The sequence below is a fragment of the Pyrus communis genome, chromosome 5 (assembly GCF_963583255.1).
Source record: "Pyrus communis chromosome 5, drPyrComm1.1, whole genome shotgun sequence".
NCBI classification, from domain to species: domain Eukaryota; kingdom Viridiplantae; phylum Streptophyta; class Magnoliopsida; order Rosales; family Rosaceae; genus Pyrus; species Pyrus communis.
In genome coordinates this window covers 17,017,880-17,038,564 of record NC_084807.1, presented here as the reverse complement: position 1 = coordinate 17,038,564, position 20,685 = coordinate 17,017,880, and the positions used below count along the sequence as shown (strand labels likewise).

General features: G+C 38.5%; 2 protein-coding genes across 2 annotated transcripts; both read left to right on the top strand.

The window, feature by feature from the left end:
- The first annotated feature begins 11,064 nt into the window (after positions 1-11,064).
- On the top strand, positions 11,065-13,408 carry LOC137734317 (uncharacterized). Its single transcript, XM_068473607.1, has 8 exons — positions 11,065-11,164; positions 11,522-11,543; positions 11,794-11,850; positions 11,946-12,027; positions 12,201-12,296; positions 12,393-12,517; positions 12,609-12,627; positions 12,842-13,408. The coding sequence occupies exons 1-8, from the start codon at positions 11,065-11,067 to the stop codon at positions 13,406-13,408; spliced, it is 1,068 nt and encodes a 355-aa protein (XP_068329708.1).
- Positions 13,409-14,604: 1,196 nt separating this feature from the next.
- Positions 14,605-16,955, top strand: LOC137734316 (uncharacterized). The gene is made up of 2 exons (XM_068473606.1): positions 14,605-15,664; positions 15,766-16,955. Exons 1-2 carry the CDS (start codon positions 14,605-14,607, stop codon positions 16,953-16,955), a joined length of 2,250 nt encoding a protein of 749 aa, XP_068329707.1.
- The last annotated feature ends 3,730 nt before the right edge of the window (positions 16,956-20,685 follow it).

Genomic DNA, 20,685 nt, shown 5'->3' with positions numbered 1-20,685 from the left:
CATTGTGCCTTTATTTATAGTAGTAGGGTAGGTTAAATCCTTACCCTAATAGGATTACAATTCTAATAGGATAATAACTAACCCTAAGGAATATTACAAGATATCCCTGGATACACTAGGATTTACACAATCACATTCCTAATCTAATATGACTGCAACACTCCCCCTTGAGTGTGTAAATACTCAAACAAACATTCACATCAGGTCTTCAGCAGTTGAGGTAGAAAAGTCATCGAACTAATTCAAAACAGTCATTTGTGGACGGGAAGAGTACGACTGGACCGATCTATCTCATTAAAGGATTTTGTGGACAGAGGGCACAAATCTCGGCACAATGGGCGAATGTGAGTCTCAAATTTAAAGAAAGTATGCATTGGTAGTAAAACTCACAAAACCTCGCTATGGTAAAACCTAAGGTAGGTAAAAACCCATAGACTAAGGAGAAAAGTGAGACGTATGCATAATGTCTAAAACAAACGTCAAACGAGACAAAATTAGTGAACTCAATGGAGTATGATCATCCTAGAAGGGGTGCCTCATCAAAAGCTTGTTAGGTAGCAAAAACCTAGTGGGAAAAATGCTCCTAATCGTAGGAAAAAAAGTACATTAAGATCAAGTGAGTATGCTTCTGGATACTTCCCTTGAGTTAGACATAACTTCCAAATAAGAGAACTACAAGCAATTCAACTCAGATAATTTACGCATACCGATTCCTTGGATGAGTTTCTGAAAAGTAGACTTGGACAATGACTTAGTGAAGAGATCGGCCAGGTTGTCCTGGGAACGAATTTTCTTGATTTCAATGTTTTGATGTTGTTGTTGCTGGTGAGGGTAAAAGAACTTCGGCGTTATATGCTTGGTGTTGTCTCCCTTAATGTATCCTTTCTTTAACTGCTCGATACATGCTGCATTGTCTTCAAAGATTGTCGTAGAAAGGTTAATGACTTCAAATTTGCTCCATGATTGCTTTCAACCAAAAGCACTTATGCGAGGCTTTCGAAGAAGTCGCAACTAGCGTTTGCTTGGTAGACCTCCAAGTTATTGTGATGTCTCCAATGGTAAAGACATAGCCCGTTTGAGAATGTACCCTATGTGGGTCAAACAGATAACCAGCATCTACATAACCAACAAGGCGAGAATTAACTCGAGGATTGAGGGGGGCGGTGGCTCCTCTCGAGGATTCATGGGTGTAGAACAAGCCTAAACCCGTTGTACCCTTAAGGATGAAAGATTGCTAACTATTTTCCTCTAGGGTGGCTAGCTTCCAAAGAGAAGACAGAGAGCTTTGTGTTCTCATTTTTTCTCTCTAGAAAACCCTAATGAACGTTTGACTATCAAATCCTCTATATAGTCACTTCACTTAAGTGACAAAAAGAACCAAAACCCATTCATTTACAATATGCCCGGCCTTTTAAAGGCTTCAGGCTATTTGGGCCATTTTGAGTCTTTAGTCATTAAGTTGTCATACAACTTAAGTTAATGGGCTTGACGGTTCTAAGCCCAATGGGCCTTGAGATCGAATAATTACTCAAAAGCTAAAACGAACTTATTTGTTTGATTAATTAACATATTAATTAATCCTAGCCATAAATAATTAAACCATTTAATTATCCTTACTCATCTCCGTTGTTTCTTCAATCTCTACCTTACACGGTGTACGATCCATTAGGTTCTTTTTAGTGAGGCAGTGGGTGATTAGAACTCTTCAAATCGATTGTGAATTGAAACATACTTTCAATTCTCCTTTTAGTGATTATACACCTTTAGGGCTTCTACAAACCATGATTGACACCTAGCAGTATATCATGGTTACCCAAGCTAATCAGAAGAGGTGGAGAACCTTTTCAGTTTAGGATTACAATACAATATGGTCTTTCTCTAATACAATACTCTTGACCACATTGTTTGGTTTGATATTTTATTCGTGTCTACTATCCAATGTGATTTTTTTACTTATATGATTACCTTGAATGTGATTTGGAACAACTTCCTAAATCTCATTCATACTTTGGCCAAAGATTCTTAATCATATCATAGAGTATTCTCCCTCAAACGGTTTGAAGGTTAGAGATCTCTTGTTGTGCATTCACTTGCCTCCATGGCTAAATGGCTTAACCCCAACTATGCCATGGACACCTTTTGATGGAGTGACTTTGACATAGTCAAAGATCAAGGACCTAACCACAAGACAACTATGATGCCTCAGGTCAAAGGTTGCATTATCCCAACCATGAGTTCTCATGTGACATGAGTATGAGAACTCCTTGTTGATCGCATTCAGTGGACTCATTCTCTATTGAGCACCTACATGCTTGTCTTGGTGTTAGTCGCACCAATGACTCAAGACTAGTCACTCTCCCTAAGAGAAGGCATAGCACGTACTGATCTTAACGAACTGTCAATGCCCAATTGGCAATCCTATGATCAAGAACATTTAGGATATGTATACAAAAGAGAATGGTCTCATGAATCTAACTTATTTAGATCACATTCTCCCAATTACATCTTCCTTAGACTTATCGTTTAAGCATATAACATTTATATAAGACGGCTTTAAACAATAATCTTTGCCTTTTATATTAAACTAGATTAGTTTAACATGTGAAATGTCCATAAAGTATCATCATATGATTGGCTTTAGGGCACATTTCCAACAGACTGCCACTTTCGAGACATTTTCTGGCCAAAATCATAACAAGTTAGTCCTCATGTACCATTCTCTTCGTCTCATCGAGAAGTATGATTTTCGTTCTGAATCACTTGATTTCGTTGAGTATTGAAGAAGTTATGAATGTTTAAAATTTACCCAGTTTCAGGTGAGTTCCCTAATTTTCCTATGGACCAGTAACCTTTCAGGCCATTTTATGGCCATCTTTGGTAACCATTGGGCTTCCAAATAGGTATAATCTTGTTCTACACTTTCCTATCTTCGTTTTGATATATTATGGGCCGAATTTGGTTAAGAAAGATGAAGTCACGAAGCTTTGAAATTTGCCCAGACTTTCGGCCAAAAATTCCAGTTTTCGGTGAGCTCCAGCAGCTTGACTCGGCTTGGTTGAGTCAGCTGTTGACTTCTTGGTCAATGTTGACCGTTGATCGTCATCGTTGACTTTTGGTTGACTTTTTTTGGGTTTCGGTCGGGACCCCTCCTAGACTAATTTTGACGTCTTGATTCCAAATCCACGCTCCGTTTTCCCAAATTCAATCTTGATTCCAAATCCACGCTCCGTTTTCCCAAATTCAATCATTTTAATAGAGTCTAATTAATTGGTCCCTTTATAGGCTTAGGTGCATTTGTTAGTGGCGTTTCCATCCTCCCTAGTTCGAACGGCTCTTCGGCGACGAAGTATCTGTGAGTGGACCCATTCCCAAATGCATAATTTTATTACTAGAAATGCAGACATGAAAATCATGATTTTACGTTTTATGAAACGTTTATGAGTAAATCGGATTTACGCTTTATGAAATATCATGCTTTATCGAATTTATGTTTACTGAAATATTCATAAACATGGATTTATGATATGATGTTTGAGCTATTGAGCTCCGAGGATATATATTTTGAAGGATTATGTTTATGATTTTCTGTGCTTAGTGCCTTCGGGAGGACGATGTAATGCCTTCGGGCAGATGATATATGTACTTTCGGGTGGGCGATGTAGTGCCTTCAGGCGATTATGATATCACTACTAAGCCCACTATATATGATATATGTTTTACGAAGGTTTTATGGCATGCTAGGATTTTCAGAAAACCTACTACCTATTATACTATATGAGTTTTCTAAAATCTGGAGGTTAGTACATTTGAAGAGTAGTTGACTTTAGTATTATTATATAAAACTTAGTCCACTCATGTTTTGTTTTTGCACCCCCTTCAGGACTTAGAAATGAGTTGTGAAATTGATCTTGGCAATGAGGCATTCCCGTATCAGTATATTCGAGTCCTCTCGGTGTATGACCCATTTCTTTGTAATCTTAATTAGTAGTATGCTCTAAACATGTCATGCATTATCACTTTTAAATTGTTGGCAGTTGAATATTCTCCTTTGGTCCAGTGACCCGTACCTTATTACTCTTATTTTGTTAAGGTTTATATTTGGATATTATATTGCGTGGTTACGCGTGAAAATTATATGCATGTTTCACATGTTCTCGGCATATGTATTCATTAAATGTCATGCGTCACCCTCGGGTGTCAGCCAGGACGTGGCCTTCCCGTTGTCCTTCGAACACCGGGATCAAGGCGTGTCAAAAATCACCCTCTCTTACTTTTGAATTTTTCCTATTTCCTTGTCTTCTCTATCAGCTTTGATGGTGAATATGAGCATGCTTTCTTCCTTTCTTTCTTTTTTTGCGCACTTAAGGAATTTTTGGGCTTTGCTCTTCATAGAAGAGGGTTATGATCTTTCCCTAGGGAAATTAATTCACACTCCTCAGTAGCTTTTGATTTTGGAACTCCGTGTGCTTGCCCCTTGTGGTTTTCTTCTTGCCTTTCATGCGTATTGTGCGACTGGTTCAGAGCTTGGCTTGATTGCTTGTTGGTGCTTATTCGAGTAGGATTAATTTCAGTGCATTGTTTTGCTTTGCATGTGTTAACTTTTGAAGTTTGTGTATTTTGTATTTTGTTATCATCCAGGAACAGAAACATGATACAAATATATAGAGGAGTTTGAGTGAGTTGCAAACTACACTCAACACTCAAGACTCTAACCTAGAACTTCCTTGAATCAAGCTGAGAAGTCGGCATAGGAAATATAATTAAGCTCCTTGAATTAAGGAGCTGCCAACCAGCTGCCAACCAGCTGCCAACCAGCTGCCAACCAGCTGCCAACTAGCTGCCAACAAGATAAGACTCTTATATATAATTAAGCTCCTTGAATTAAGGAGCTGCCAACCAGATAAGACACTTATACAACTAGATAAAGCACTACTAGGGTTGACACAAACCCTATTACACAGATAATATACAATATACCCAGAGGACTTTCAATACTCCCCCTCAAGCTGGATCCAGGAGGTTGATGGATCCAAGCTTGCCGAGAAGCCGCTGAAACTGAGGTGATGCTAAAGGTTTAGTGAATAGGTTTGCGAGTTGATCGTAGCTCTTGACAAAATGAGTTTTGATGACCTGTGATTGTACCTGTGCACGGACATAGTGACAATTAACTTCGATGTGCTTGGTTCTCTCGTGGAAGACGGGGTTAGACGCAATGCGCATTGCCGCTTGGTTATCACAGAAAAGAGACATGGACTGAGTAGTAGAGACACCTAAGTCGCACAGCAAACCTTTCAGCCATATTAGTTCACAGGCAGTAGATGCCATGGCGCGATATTCAGCCTCAGTGCTGGATCGAGCAATTACGGCTTGCTTTTTACTTTTCCAGGTAACAAGATTACCTCCCACAAATGTGCAATACCCCGTTGTAGACTTACGATCAATAGAGTTGCCAGCCCAATCAGCATCACAATAACCTGTGATCTCAGTGCTCTCATTCTTTTTCATGATGATGCCACGACCTATTGAACCTTTGAGATACCGAAGTAGTCTCTTGACAAGATTAAAATGCTCCATGGTGGGAGAGTGCATAAATTGGCTAGCAATGCTTACTGAATAGGCTATGTCAGGCCTTGTAATAGTCAAGTAGATCAGCTTACCCACAAGACGCTGATAATAGCTGATGTTGGGCAGTGGTTGCCCTTCCAAGCTAAGTTTGAGTTTCGTGTCAAGGGGTGTATTGACAGGTTTAGCATCATTCATGTTTGCTTCCTTGAGAAGGTCCAGAACATATTTCCGTTGGCTGAGAAAGAAACCCATGAGAGAGGTAGCCATTTCGATGCCAAGAAAATATCTAAGTATGCCAAGATCTTTGATGGCAAAACGTTGTTGCAGTGAATGCTTGAGCTTAGTTATTTCATCCATGTTGTCTCCTGTGATGATTAAATCATCGACATAGACAAGAACGACCAGTTTCCCAGCAGTGCCCGTGCGTACGAACAATGAAGAGTCTGCATTGCTTCTTTTAAAACCAACCGTTGTGAGGACTGAACTTAGCTTGGCATACCAAGCTCTTGGTGACTGTTTAAGACCATAAATTGATTTGTGCAATCTGCACACAAGATCAGGTTCATGACTTTGAGGATGGCCTGGGGGTAACCTCATGAAGACTTCTTCTTCAAGCTCACCATGTAAAAAGGCGTTCTTTACGTCCATTTGAAACATAGGCCATCCTTTGTTAACAGCAACTGAAAGGAGTACTCTTACAGAGTTCATCTTTGCAACAGGGGCGGATGTTTCTTTGTAGTCCACATCAAATGTTTGAGTAAAGCCACGAGCCACTAATCTTGCCTTGTGTCTTTCTATGGATCCATCTGAGTTGAATTTAACCTTGTATATCCACCTGCAACCTACTGTCTTCTTTCCCTTAGGCAGTGTCTCAATGCTCCAGGTTTTGTGTTGATCAAGGGCATGCAGTTCATCTTGCATGGCTTGCTGCCAAACTGGTGATTGATTTGCTTCTTGGAATGACTGAGGCTTAACATGCTCATATATAGTGCACAGGAAAACAGTGTGTTTAGGAGACATTTTGTGATAGGATACGTAGTGGGACAGTGGATGTCTTGGTTTGTAAGTGACAAAGTCTTGCAGTCTTGCTGGAGGATGTCTTTCACGAGTAGGATTGTGTCGAGGTGCAGTCGATTGCAACTCGTAGGATGATTCCTCAGGAGCAATACTGTGGATTGATTCAGAATTGTTGGTATCATTACTTGAGGCTTGGTTGTCATTTTCAGTAGGGATATTTGTGTGATGAACAGGCCCCATTGCATCAGGTACTTCAGTGGCAAGGATTTCAGTTCTTGGCAATGGAAACAAATCCAAGTAATTCTCCCCCTCACTTGAACTATCCAGAGCTTGGCTGTAATAAGGGTTAGTTTCATGAAATCTGACATCCTTGGAAACAATTAACCTCTTAAGTTGTGGATTGTAACATTTGTATCCCTTTTGTGTGGATGAGTAACCAAGGAAAATGCATTTGGTTGTTCTCGGGTCAAGTTTGTCTCGATGCAAGGACTGAACATGGACAAAACAAATGCATCCAAAGACTTTAAGGTGTGACAGGTCTATTTTCCTGTTCTTTACAATTTCCATTGGTGATTTGAACCCCAAAACCCTGCTAGGTAACCTGTTGATCCGGTAAGTGGCTGCCATAACACTTTGAGACCAAAAACGTTTAGGTACATTCATTTGAAACATCAATGACCTAGTTTTTTCAAGGAGATCTCGATTTTTTCTCTCGGCAATACCATTTTGTTGAGGTGTGCCAACATAACTAGTTTGATGCATGATGCCATTGTTGCTCAAATATTGAGTCATGACTTGGGACATGTATTCGGTGCCATTACCAGACCTTAGAGTTTTGATTTGAGAGGAAAAATGATTTTTAACAAGACTATGAAAGTCTTTAAACACTTCCATCACTTCACTCTTTGATTTTAACAAATATAACCAAGTTGCTCTTGAATAGTCATCAACAAAGGTTATGAAATATTTGTAACCATCAAAAGACTCACTAGTTGGTCCCCATACATCCGAGTGTACAAGTTCAAAAAGATGAAAAACTCTAGACAAAGATGAACGAAAGGGTAGCTTTGTTGCCTTTGACATGTGGCAAGTTTCACAATGAATTTGTTCTTTGTCTAAATCTGGAAACAATGTGGACAAAACATGTTGAGATGGGTGTGCTAATCGCTGGTGCCACAAAAACTGGTCTTGAATGGAGACATGTACGGGTATAGACTTTGCTTGTAATCCACTGGGTGAGCTTTTCGAGATGTAATAGAGACCATCTAGGTAAAATCCCTCACCAATCTTCCTCTTGGTGACAAGATCCTGAAAAATGACATTTTCTGGTGAAAAAATGGCTAAGCAGTTTAAGGAATTTGTGATTTTTCCTACTGAGAGAAGTTGGAATGGAAACGAAGGCACGTATAAGGCCATGGACTCTATTTGATCAGATATCAAGTGAATTTTTCCCTTGCCTACAATCCTAGCACCTTCACCATTAGCTACAGACACATGTGATGGTTTATGAAGTTTCTCGAATTTATGCAATTTTGACACTTGATTAGTCATGTGATCTGTGACACCTGAATCTACAACCCAAAAATCATGCAACTCATTCATTTTAAGAGCAGTTTTGAAAGCATTCATGATACCTTTCATGCCTTGTTGAGGTAAGCGATCAGCATCAGCCAGGAAACCAGCAAACTTGCCAAGCAATGCCGAGGTACTTCCATCTTCATGTTCAGCAGCACGATCTTCCCTACCCTTCTTTTGATGGAGATAGGCTGCGAACTCATTTATAAGAGTAGCAGGATTTGCAGTGAACTGTTTGTATGGATCAGAACTGTTGAAAGATGAAGATGATGAGGTGTTGGCACGAGGATGTGCTCGACTTGTCTTCTGCGTGGTTTTGTCCTTCATGAAATCTGGCTTAAGTTCTGGATAGAGAATCCAGCACTTATCTCTCACATGCCCGATGTTGTCACAGTGTAGGCACTTTAGATGGGGGTTTTTTCCTTTGTATCTTTTTTCATTTGTCAGATACGCCCTAGCTTCAGTCACAATGGTTTTTGTACCATTGTTCATGACTTTTCTTCTTACTTCCTCACGTTGGATGGTTGCACAAATGCTAGTGAAGGATGGTAGCTCAGGATTCATGAGGATATGGCTTCTCAAATCCTCATAGTCTGAGCTCAGACTAGACAGCAATTAAAATATCTTATCTTCTTCAGTTCTTTTAAGAAGCACCATGGGATCAGTGGTGTGAGGTCTATAGACATCCAGCTCATTCCACATGCTTCTTAGAGAGCCAAGATGTTGAACAAAGGTTTTACCTTCTTGTTGAACGCTGGAGATATCCTTCTTGAGTTGAAAAATGCGGGCATAATTATTTTGATTACCATACATCTCCTTCACTGTTGTCCAGAGAGTGAGTGACGACTCGGAATAGCTGAAGATCTCAGCAATCTTCCTTTCCATGGAATTAAGCAGCCATGACATGACCAGCTGATCTTTGCAAAGCCACCCTCCATATTCAGGAGAAGTGACTCCAGGAGCAGGAAAACTGCCATTGATGAAACCCAGTTTGGATCTTCCACCTAGTGCGAGACTAACCGCTCTTGCCCACGGTAAATAGTTGAACTCATTCAGTAACACTAAACTGAGTCGTTGATTTGGATTGATATCCATTTCAGAGATGTGAGTGGAAGGAGAAGCAATGATGCTCTCTTCCTCCGAATGCTCATCAGCCATAGTTTTGCTGAAGAAAAATCACAACGTAAGATATTCAAAGACAGGCTTCAGAGGGATGCCTGCTCTGATACCATGTTAACTTTTGAAGTTTGTGTATTTTGTATTTTGTTATCATCCAGGAACAGAAACATGATACAAATATATAGAGGAGTTTGAGTGAGTTGCAAACTACACTCAACACTCAAGACTCTAACCTAGAACTTCCTTGAATCAAGCTGAGAAGTCGTCATAGGAAATATAATTAAGCTCCTTGAATTAAGGAGCTGCCAACCAGCTGCCAACAAGATAAGACTCTTATACATAATTAAGCTCCTTGAATTAAGGAGCTGCCAACCAGATAAGACACTTATACAACTAGATAAAGCACTACTAGGGTTGACACAAACCCTATTACACAGATAATATACAATATACCCAGAGGACTTTCAATAGCATGGTTGCTTGATGTCATATAGCTTGCTTTTGCATGGACATTAGTATATCGTGCTTTTCTGAGCTAGAATAACTTTCTTTCATTGTTGGCATGGCATGAATAGGGAAAAACATGTGTGTTTTGCGTGATAGAATGAGAGAAGCTAGTCCCATGTTAAAGCCTCAGGCTTTAGCATGCGTGTGCTTGAACTTTAGGGATCTCACTTTGCCGCAGCATGTTTACCTGCTTTCCTTGGGTAAATTTTTGCTTCATGCATCACCATTCTTCTCTTCCACTTGCCCATGTGATGGGTTGTGGTATTTATAGCTTGTTGTTCGTTCCCTTACAGGTACGTTATGGCTTTGGACTCTCCAAAGTACTTGCAGTGGTGGATGGGTCTTTCTCGACCGAGGATTGACTCCAGTGAGGTAGGCCACCACCTCTTCTCGGCTTCCAGAATAAGGCTTTCAAGGAAGAAGAACCTTCTCTAGACTCGGTTCCTCTTGTCGATCCTAAGTGTATTTCGAGATGTTGCATAGAGAGTAGTCGGTTCCCTGTGGTGCCACTCCACTTTGAGTTTTCTTGCAGTGAAGCCATTGGTTGGGCCAATTGGGTTGATGCCGAGCTGGGGTATGGGAACCAATCTGCAACTCTGAAGTTAAAATTCACTAAATTATTTGGTATGTTACATTTTTGAGCCTCAACAATTGTTATGAATTATTTCGGATGGTTTTAGAAAGAAAATAAAACTTTTGGGTATTCCCAAAGTATTGCTAAAAAATCACTTTTCACATGGAGAAAATCCACTGAACCATTTATCACAAGATATACAACTACTCTTAACAAGCGAACTAAAACCTCCTTTAGACATGTTTAGTTTTCTGATTTACAAACAATAATTTATTTTATTTCTATAAATCTTTACAGTATTTTATTTGATAAACCGATATCAAACTCTAAAGAAAATTAGCACTAGTGTCCTTTAACTGCACTACGAGGATAAAATTGAAATTAGCAGATACGTGGCTAGTGATCCCAACCTGCAAAATTACACAATCAGACATAGCAAACACCAGCTGTCCACCCCTCACACATTCTCTTCAGCTCCTCGAACGTAATTTCACCTCGCTTATATCCGGCGTCCACTCGCTTTTACCTGCATATACGCATACATCAAAAAACGTAATCACTCTTCGAAATTATTGAAATCAACGCTTCAATTTCGCCACAAATCCTCTCTGCATGTGTTCTTGTGTTTGAGATTTCTCTCGTTTCGATCACATTGCGTTGAGTTTTCTTTCTCGGAAAGTTTTGAGGCTTGTTTGGATCGAGAGAAAATGGGGATTCAAGACCAGGTGGGGAAAATGCAGGCCCGCCAGGGGTACCGGAATCTATGGCACGCCGATTTGATGGGAACCGCGACCACCGATAGTCCCTGTAAGTATCAGTTTGTACCAGTTTGATGTACCTTGTTGTTTAGTTTCTGTTTGGTTGCCGAGAATGTGAGGAAAAAAATACAGGACTTTCTTTGTTTCTGTTTTGAATCGGTTCGTGTCTGCTCCTTTGATTGGAATTTCGTTCTTTGCGGCATGTTTACTGTTTGATGATTTTATTTATAAGAACATTAATGCGTTAAAAAACGATTTGAGTACCACTGAGAGAACCTACCGAGTCTGAGAGGCTCCATGCAGATGGGATGGGGATTTTATTTAATTTTCATTTAGGTATTTCTTTTTTTACGTTCATATGATCTGACGCGAAATATAATCTTGTTTTCTTGTGTTTGTTATGCAGACTTTTGCTTTGCATGTCTCTGGTAAGCACTCTTATATCTCTGCGGTGCATTCTTAAATTGTTGCATTTAGCTCATTTATTGATTCGATATGTTTCTACTTTTGCTGTAAATTGTTTAGTATGATGTTCTCGTATAAACGATTTCATCGTGACACTTTGGTACCAGCGATACAGTTGCTCTTTTCAATTTTTCTGTACTCAGTCTTGTGTATTAAAGAGAGATGGTTTGTTTCTTGCATCCTGCAATCTAATTTGTCTTCGTTACATGATAGTGGTCCGTGCGTTTCTTACCTGCTGCGCAAACGAGCTCTTTACAATGATATGTCAAGGTAAACTAATAATTACAATCATTTCTAGATATTCCTGATCAAAATAGAAAGACTGCAATTTCTGAACACTAGTTTTGCAATGGTCTGTTTCACAGGTACACATGCTGTGCCGGATATATGCCATGCAGTGGAAAGTTTGGAGAAAGGCGTTGCCCTCAGCTGTGTCTTCTTACGGAGGTATTAATCACATTGTTTTTTTTTTTTTTTTTTTTTTTATTTTGTTGTAATTTACGCATTTAGCAATCCATGTAGGTATTCCTCGCCTTCTGCGCTCTATTACTGCATTTTTCTAGACATGGACATCCATGAACTTTTACTTTATATATGTTTGCATACTTTGTTGTTTTCAGGTCTGCTGCTGCTTTGCAAGTTCAGTTTCCTCGACACGCTTTCTAATCCAAGATGAGTTCAATATTCAAACAACACCGTGCGACAATTGCATTATTGTAATCTCCCATCTCTATGTTTCTGTTTACAGCTTTTTCTCTGCCTACACATTTTATGATATCCTTATCACTTTGACATATGACGTTTCTTTGTAGGGATGTATGCTCTGCCTTAACCAACTTGCATGTATATGCTCCTTGATTGCTTGCTTAACTGGAAGCGAAGAGCTCTCAGATATTTCCAGTGTGTTGAACTGTATAGCTGACATGGTGTTCTGCTCGTAAGGCCTTCATTCCACCCTCTTCAACACATTCATTCCGGAGCTCGTTACCTCTTTTCTATTGATTCTTTGACTTTTTTTGTTTTTTCAGGGTCTGTGCTTGCATGCAGGTATGTACTAAATTAGTGATCAGTGCATTATATAAGTTGATATTTGAATTTTGATAAACCAATGAAATGTGAACTGTAATTCCTGAACCCTTTTGCTCTAAGATACTAAAAACCTCATCTCCAAACCTATATTAGTGGTGCACTTGATAGAACCCGAATTTCATGGCGATTAATCTCTATCGTAGCAAACAAACATTGATTTGGGGTTATGCAGACCCAGCACAAGATTGAACTGGACAAAAGGGATGGCAAGCTTGGTCAACCAAGCGTGATGGCAGTTCCTCCGATGCAGCAGATGTCACGGATTGATCAGGCAGTTTCTCCTCATGCCGGATATAAACATCCACACGCTGGATATCCACCTCCACCAACAGGATATCCAAATCAACCGGTAGGATATCCAACTCCACCGGCAGGATATCCAAATCAACCGCCAGGATATCCACCCGCGGGATATCCGAACCAACATCCAGGGTATCCAAACCAAAATGCAGGGTATCCAAATCAACATGCAGGGTATGGACATCATCAGCCAGTTGGATATATGCATCCACCGGCATATGGGCAACCAGTATATCCTCCAGGGCCTCCACCTTCTGCGCATCCTCCTCCAGAGTCGGGAGAATTTTATAACCCCGGACCTCCTCCTCCACCTCCTGGCTATACTCCAGAATCTGCATCTGCTCCTCCATATCCTCCAGGTCCTCCACCGATTTCTCATCAGGAGGCTTATCCTCAACCTTCTCCTCTTAGCCGCACCGGTACCGATCCGCCCAAGTGATCTGTTCGTACAATACAGACCGATCCGCCATAGAATAGAAAACACCTATCCAAAAAATAACACATGACTTTGAAGAGTCCTTAATATGTTGTTAATAAAGCACTAACAAGTTAGTGACAATAACAACTCTCTTTTTTAATAGTTAATTTCATAATATACTTTTACTTTCAAGGGATAGTAACAAAACAATTTATTCGAGTGACAACCTAAATTACAATAAGAAAATCCGATCCGCCATAGAATAAAAAACACCTATCCAAAAAATAAAACATGACTTTGAAGAGTCCTTAATGTGTTGTTAATAAAGCACTAACGAGTTAGTGACAATAACAACTCTCTTTTTTAATAGTTATTTTCATAATATACTTTTACTTTTAAGGGATAGTAACAAAACAATTTATTTGAATGACAACCTAAATTACAATAAGAAAATTCAAACTTGTGTGCACATATACGTACAAGCAGGGACGGATCTACAGAGGGTCCTGGGAGGTCCCAGGACCCCTCGACCATCCTAAAATGTTGCTAGAAATTTTCCGGAGGACCCCTCGTACTCGAACACGAGGCCTGTGCAGACTGTCTGTGTTGCTGCAACAGCAGGTTGCAGGTTGCAACGGAGAAGAAGAAAACAGGGGAGAAGAAAGAAAACAGGGCATTAAAAAAATTGGTCCAAAACGCAGTGTTTTGGCCCTTTTTTTTTTTTTTTTTTTTGTTAAACCAATGAAATCAACGTTTGAAATTGGTCCACCGATTACATATTCTTTTTGAAAGTCAGCCCCACATGGGCCATCTTTCCTATCGTCCCTTTCACTTCTCCTTTCCCCGTTCCTTCCACTGCTTTTCCCCCTAATCCCCCCATCTTTCTTATATTCACCCAAAACCCTAAATTTCTAATCCCACCCAATCCCATATTATAATTACATTACTCCAATATTATACCTCCACTTGTTTCAATTCTCCAAGCCACCACTATTTGGTTCCAAATTCAAGTAAGTTTTTTGGTATTTTAATCTAATCTCAATTAAATTATATTAGATATTGGTGGAGATTTTTAGTCTATTATTGATATGATTGTTGATGTGTTTTATGTTTGTATACTCATTTTATAATTGAAATTTAGATGGAATTTTTGTTTATTGGTTGATTGGTATATGTTTTGTGTTTTTGGTTAAATGTGTAGTTTAGAAATAAGAAATATGGAAAGATTTTTCAAGCCAAAGCCAATAGCACCATCTACTTGTTCGGGTAGTTCGAGCTCAAGACAAAATGAGTGTGACATTGATTTTAATAATCTTGAGAGAGACCCGGGAAAAAGAATTCGAATGAAGGACTATCCTTCTAATATTCAAGATGAGGTCCGCAGAGCATATTTGCAAATGGGACCTTGTAGGCCTACAAAGTATGAGTTCCCATACACTTTGCATGCAAAGAAAAAGCGACGATTTGTTGTTTCGTGGTTTGAAGAATATGATTGGTTGGAGTATAGTATATCTAAAGATGCGGCATTTTGTCTTCATTGCTATCTCTTTAAAATCAACTTTTCACAATTAGGAAGCGATGCCTTCACTGGGGTAGGCTTTAAGAAATGGAAGAATGCAAGAGAATGTTTTGACAAACATGTTGGTCCTATTGGTAGTTTCCACAATAAAGCTAGAGAAGCGGCTAGTTATCTAATGAACCAAAAGACACATATTGAAGCAGTTGTGATCAAACAATCAGAAGAAGAGTGTATGAAATATCATCTTTGCTTGAATGCATCAATAGATTGCACTAAGTTCTTGTTGCGACAAGGCCTTCTTTTTCGTGGCCGTGATGAAAGTGTCACTTCGAATAATAGGGGGAATTATTTAGAGCTCTTGCAATTCCTTGCAGATCATGATGAGAAAATAAAGGAAGTTGTGTTGGAAAATTCTCCGGGAAATCTCAAGCTAATAGCTCCTTCAATTCAAAAAGATATTGTCAATTCATGTGCCTTCGAAACTATTAAGGCTATTATGAAAGAAGTGAAAGAGAGTAAATTCTTTTCTATAATGGTAGATGAATCACGTGATATTTCAACAAAGGAGCAAATGGCGGTGATTTTGCGTTATGTGGACAACAAAGGTCAAGTAATTGAAAGGTTCGTGGGAGTCCAACATGTTACCGAAACAACTTCAAGTAAACTAAAGGAGTCCATTGATGAGTTCTTGAAACTACATGACTTGAGCTACTCCAACCTACGAGGTCAAGGTTATGATGGTGCGAGTAATATGAGAGGTGAGTTCAATGGCCTTAAAAAAAAAATTTGGATGAAGAAAGTTGTGCATTTTATGTTCATTGTTTTGCTCATCAACTACAATTAGCTCTTGTTGCCGTAGCAAAGAAAAACTCCGATGTTGCCGCTTTTTTCACATTGACTAATAGTTTGGTAAATGTTGTTGGATGCTCATGTAAGCGTCGTGATGCACTTAGAGAGAAACAACAAGAAAATCTCTTGAAAGCTATTGAAAATGATTGTCTTGAAACGGGGCAAGGGTTAAATCAAGAAACTAGTCTCAAACGTGCTGGGGATACACGGTGGAATTCACATTATGGTGCTTTGATTAGTTTGATTACAATGTTCTCATCTGTGGTGGATGTGCTTGACATGATTGTTGAAGATTGCTACAATGATAGTGCTGGTGAAGCAAAGAGGTTATTAAAAGATTTACAATCTTTTGAGTTTGTGTTCCTCCTCTTTTTGATGAAATCCATATTAGGAGTTACAAACGATTTTTCACAAGCATTGCAAAAAAAAGATCAAGAGATTGTGAATGCAATGGCTTTAGTCAAGACATGTAAAGAACAACTACGTTGCATGAGGAATGATGAAAATTTTGATCTTTTGGTTGATAAAGTATCATCTTTTTGTGTTGAACATGAAATTGAGGTGCCTAATATGGATGATTTATATGTCATTCAAGGGAAGTCATTGCGTAAGGCTCCAAGAAAGACCAATCATCATCATTACAAAGTGGAGCTCTTTTTCGAGGTCATTGATTTCCAACTTATAGAATTAGATGATCGCTTCGCTGAAGGTAATACCGAATTGCTTATTTGCTTGGCATGCTTGAGTCCAAATGATTCATTTGTAGCTTTTGATAAAGAGAAGCTTGTTCGCCTTGCTCACATGTATCCTAAAGATTTCACGGATCGAGATAGATCGGCACTTCAAGATCAACTTGATATTTACATTCATTTTGTGCGTTATGATAATGATTTTTCTCAATTGCGGGGAATTTATGAGCTTGCTAAGAAAATGGTGGAGAAAGGGTTGCATCGAACATTTGCATATGTATATTTGCTTGTTCAGTTGGCTTTGGTTTTACCGGTTGCAACTGCTTCAGTGGAGAGGGCATTTTCCGCTATGAATATCATTAAGGGTCCACTTCGCAACAAAATGGGAGATCAATGGTTGAGTGACAGCTTAGTTGTTTACATTGAGAAAGATGTTTTTTCATGTATTGGTAATGAAGCTATCATGGAACATTTTCAGACCATGAAACCTCGTCGTGGACGCTTGAATTAGGATTTTATAGCTTGTAATATTGTTATGCAAATGATTTTTGAATAAAATGTATTATATTTAACTTTTCAATGTTATTTTTGTCTATAAATTTTTTAACCTTTACTATTGGGACCCCCCGAGTTTAAAATCCTGGATCCGCCGCTGCGTACAAGCACAACTAATTTAACTAAACCTTTGATGGCTTATATTAAAAACATTTATTTCGTTGTTGTAAAGAGTTTCTTTTCTTTGCGGCGGACCGAGGAGGATGCTATGATGATGTCAAGGAAGAACAGATGAAATGAATATTATATTCTCGATAATGAAGGGTTATTAAACATGTGATAATCATAAATTTCACTATAAATTTCACTTTCATAAAAAATTAAAATTTTAATGGATAAGAGATGGTAAGAGGTCTTTCCTCAAGTGAGATTCTTCATAAACTTTCTGATACTCCATAATTAATGTCAATTTTCTTACCAAAATTATAAAACACCGCTAAAAACATGAGATGCCAAAAAGATCAATGAGGATCCCATTTTTAAGAAAATCTCCTTAGAATTTCTCTTAATGAATAAGCAATTTACACTAATACCAATCAACTTGTGATTAATTACTCAAAGTAGAGGAGTGCAAGTATTAGGTGAACCATCATCAGTCATGTTGCCCAAACTTTGCAAATGATATTCAAACACATCTGTAAGATTTCATGCCCATAAAAAAAGAGTATACGATGGTTGTCAACAATTAAATTCCAATGTGTTAACAAAAATATAGTTGAATCTTAGAGCATCTCCTTTGCTAAACTAGCAAGTGAAATGTGTTCAAAACTATTTTAGTTACTCAATTTAACTTTTTATCTCTAACAACACTCTATTTTTACATGATGTTTTATTATTGACAATTCACTCACTCATTATTTAAAACAACCTTTTCTCTGATGAGTAGTTGCTCTGTAAATTTAAGGAGTGATTGTTCATTTTGCTATAATAGAAGTTTTTTTATTGAGCCTGTTAAAGATGTCTTTTTTAAATTTAGCTCTTTAAAATAGAATTTTAGTTATTTTATGTCATCTGATGCTCTTATTTTACTTAATCCAAGCCATTATAGCACTGGCTTTGACAAGATCCGAATAATTCGATTGGCTGCCTTACCAGCTGCCCAACAACATCAAAAAACCTCTATACTCCCTAAATTCAACCGCGACCACGTAGTTATAAAAAGTGAAGATATTGTTTATTGACACTTTAAAAAGTTCGACTAAACTATAAAAGTGAAAATTCTATAAAATTCCCCTTATGAATGTATCTTAAGTAGGGGGCTTAGGCCGCCCGCCTACCAATCAAAGAGGCTGAGAGTAAGCGTAAGCTCACTCGTAAGCTCTTCGAGCTTCCCTTCATTCGCTACTGTTGGGGTGCTAGATCCTCACACAACTCCCTTGCATGAGTGTTAGACATTGAGTTAATTGAAGGTGTCTTGGCAAAGCCATGAATGGGCTCTTAGGTTCTCTTACACAGTTAGTTGTTGTTAAGCGTGCCATTGCTAGCCAAGATCAACAAATTGTTTAATTAGTTTAAATGTTTATAGGTCATTTGCTTGTGTCACAAGTAAATTCAGCTTTGTATCAAAAGACTATTCTATGGAAGACTTAAATCCATGTTAGGTTCTTTTCTTTGCCTTGAGAACAAGGACTTTATATTCTCCTTGTGTTGAATGTCAAAATACGACTACAGACTGATCAGAAATGGTCCAATCTAATTTGCAATCTTTGTGAAAAAGTAAAGACATAAAGTAAAGCGAGACGGAGAAAAAGTAGAATGCTTAAAGTAAAGAGTTTGCAAATACTTGTAATTGTTAGTCACAAGGACGATAAACTGCATGAAAGAACAATAATTGGAAAATAAATGACAAATACAACCAATCGGGCAATGTTTGACCTATTTAGGCAAGTTCATATACCAGTCAGGCAAGGTCTCGCAAGTATACGACATGTTTTGAAAAGGAAACTTTAATACATGAAATGGATACTACAAAGGGAAGTAGCAAAGTTATAAATATAAAGGAATGTTTGAACTACAAAGGAATATATGAAAGGTAGGTTGCATAGCTTTTAAAAGTCTTTTTTTGTATGTTGAGTTGAGTGTCCTTTCTTCAATCTCTCAGTTGCCCTTTTATAGAAACTGCCTCTTTCTTCCAAAGTAAGTTCTCAATTCTGGCTCAAGTGGTTGATGTAATTTTGTCAAAGTATGACTCCCACTTGGATACTTGAGCTTTGATCCTCTTCTATCTACAAGTTTTCCACTAAAAGTGTTTTTCCTTGCAAATCCAACTACAAATCTCTTCTTTCAGTGTGAACGAGGGTGATCTTGCCGCCCAAACATACCAAGTCAAAAGCATTTTTAAACTTTGTGCTGCTTATTGTTCATCTGTATTAAAACTAAATACCAACAAGCAAACCAACTGAATTTTAAAGAATTGGGCTTTGGCCATGCCCAATGCCTGATTTTAGTCCAAACAATTACTATCTGAATTATTAGAAGTGTGCGCAAATACCACCAAAACTTAAAATCTTGCAAATTCATCATCCATACTCATGCTCTAATGTGAATGGATAGTACGAGGGAAACCAATTTTTAGACCAAATTTTATAAATCATATGACGTGGTTGTCAATGATTGAATTATTACTTAAATGTTGATTAATGTATTTTTTTCCTATTAGTAACCCATTACATGTTTTTTTTCCAATTAATGTGAATATACAACCCCTATGACATTTCGTTAAAACTTTAGTCAAAACTTATCATCAACATATGTAAGACCTTTTTCAAAGGTATTTTTTCACCTAATGACCCTTGGTGACTGAGTAAGAATTCTGTTGACTAAAGTTTGTGAAACATTTATTCTGCCTCCTCGAAAATAAGTTGCAGTCAACGAAATTTTTATCCCAGACCACCTAAAGGTTTTTTTTTTTTTTTTCGGTTTTTGGTCAAACGATAACTTCTGTTAAATTAATTGCCGATGAGGTTTGAATCAACGTCCGATCGTAGAAGAACTCAACGCCGAGAGGACTTAGAGTGGTTAAAGTACGCATGAAAAGTTGATCAAGTGTGCAATAAATGATGAGTTTTGATAGAATTTTCAATGAAAATTGACAGAAATGACACCCCTATATTAAAATTAGAGTTTGTGTGGAAAATTGGCAAAAAAAGAAAAAAGAAAAAACCCTCTTCTAGTCCCACCATGGACAGCCCATGGATCTTCCAACAAAATCACGGTCGGAATAGAGGCCTCTAAAAGGCGTCACTGGATCGAAAGCGCCTAGAACTTATGGTTTGAAAGAAGTTGAGTGTTTTTCTTGATGTGGCTCGTGGGTCGACTATGGAAGAGGATTCTATCGCTTTGCTGTGCTTTTTGGCCGCGGTCCCGCCGGTGACAGCTGACGCGAGCGTGACGTCGGTACATGCCCGCTGATACTGGGCTTTTGGGCAGAGCAGTGCTAGGCTCACCACTTGCTCTTGCCAATTTAACGCGCTGGCGCTGGAGGAGGGTTTTTGGGCCAGAGAGCATGTTCCTTGTCCCTTGCCCTTGCCATCGATCAATGGGTAGTCGACGTCGTGCTCTAATTGGCATTGCTGCCTCCTTTGCACCCAAAAGGCCAAACACCGCACCCCACAACAATATAAAGAAAATTCAAATTCTCATGAAAATAAAAACCGGAAAATAATGAAGTTTATGGAGCACAAAGA

Bases quoted from the DNA above. Each gene is read 5' to 3' on its own strand.
- LOC137734317 (XM_068473607.1), top strand. From the start codon at position 11,065: ATGGGGATTCAAGACCAGGTGGGGAAAATGCAGGCCCGCCAGGGGTAC. The intron at 11,165-11,521 runs GTAAGTATCAGT...TTTGTTATGCAG, and splicing joins CGCGACCACCGATAGTCCCT to ACTTTTGCTTTGCATGTCTC. The intron at 11,544-11,793 runs GTAAGCACTCTT...GTTACATGATAG, and splicing joins TTTTGCTTTGCATGTCTCTG to TGGTCCGTGCGTTTCTTACC.
- LOC137734316 (XM_068473606.1), top strand. From the start codon at position 14,605: ATGGAAAGATTTTTCAAGCCAAAGCCAATAGCACCATCTACTTGTTCG. The intron at 15,665-15,765 runs GTGAGTTCAATG...TTGTTGCCGTAG, and splicing joins TGGTGCGAGTAATATGAGAG to CAAAGAAAAACTCCGATGTT.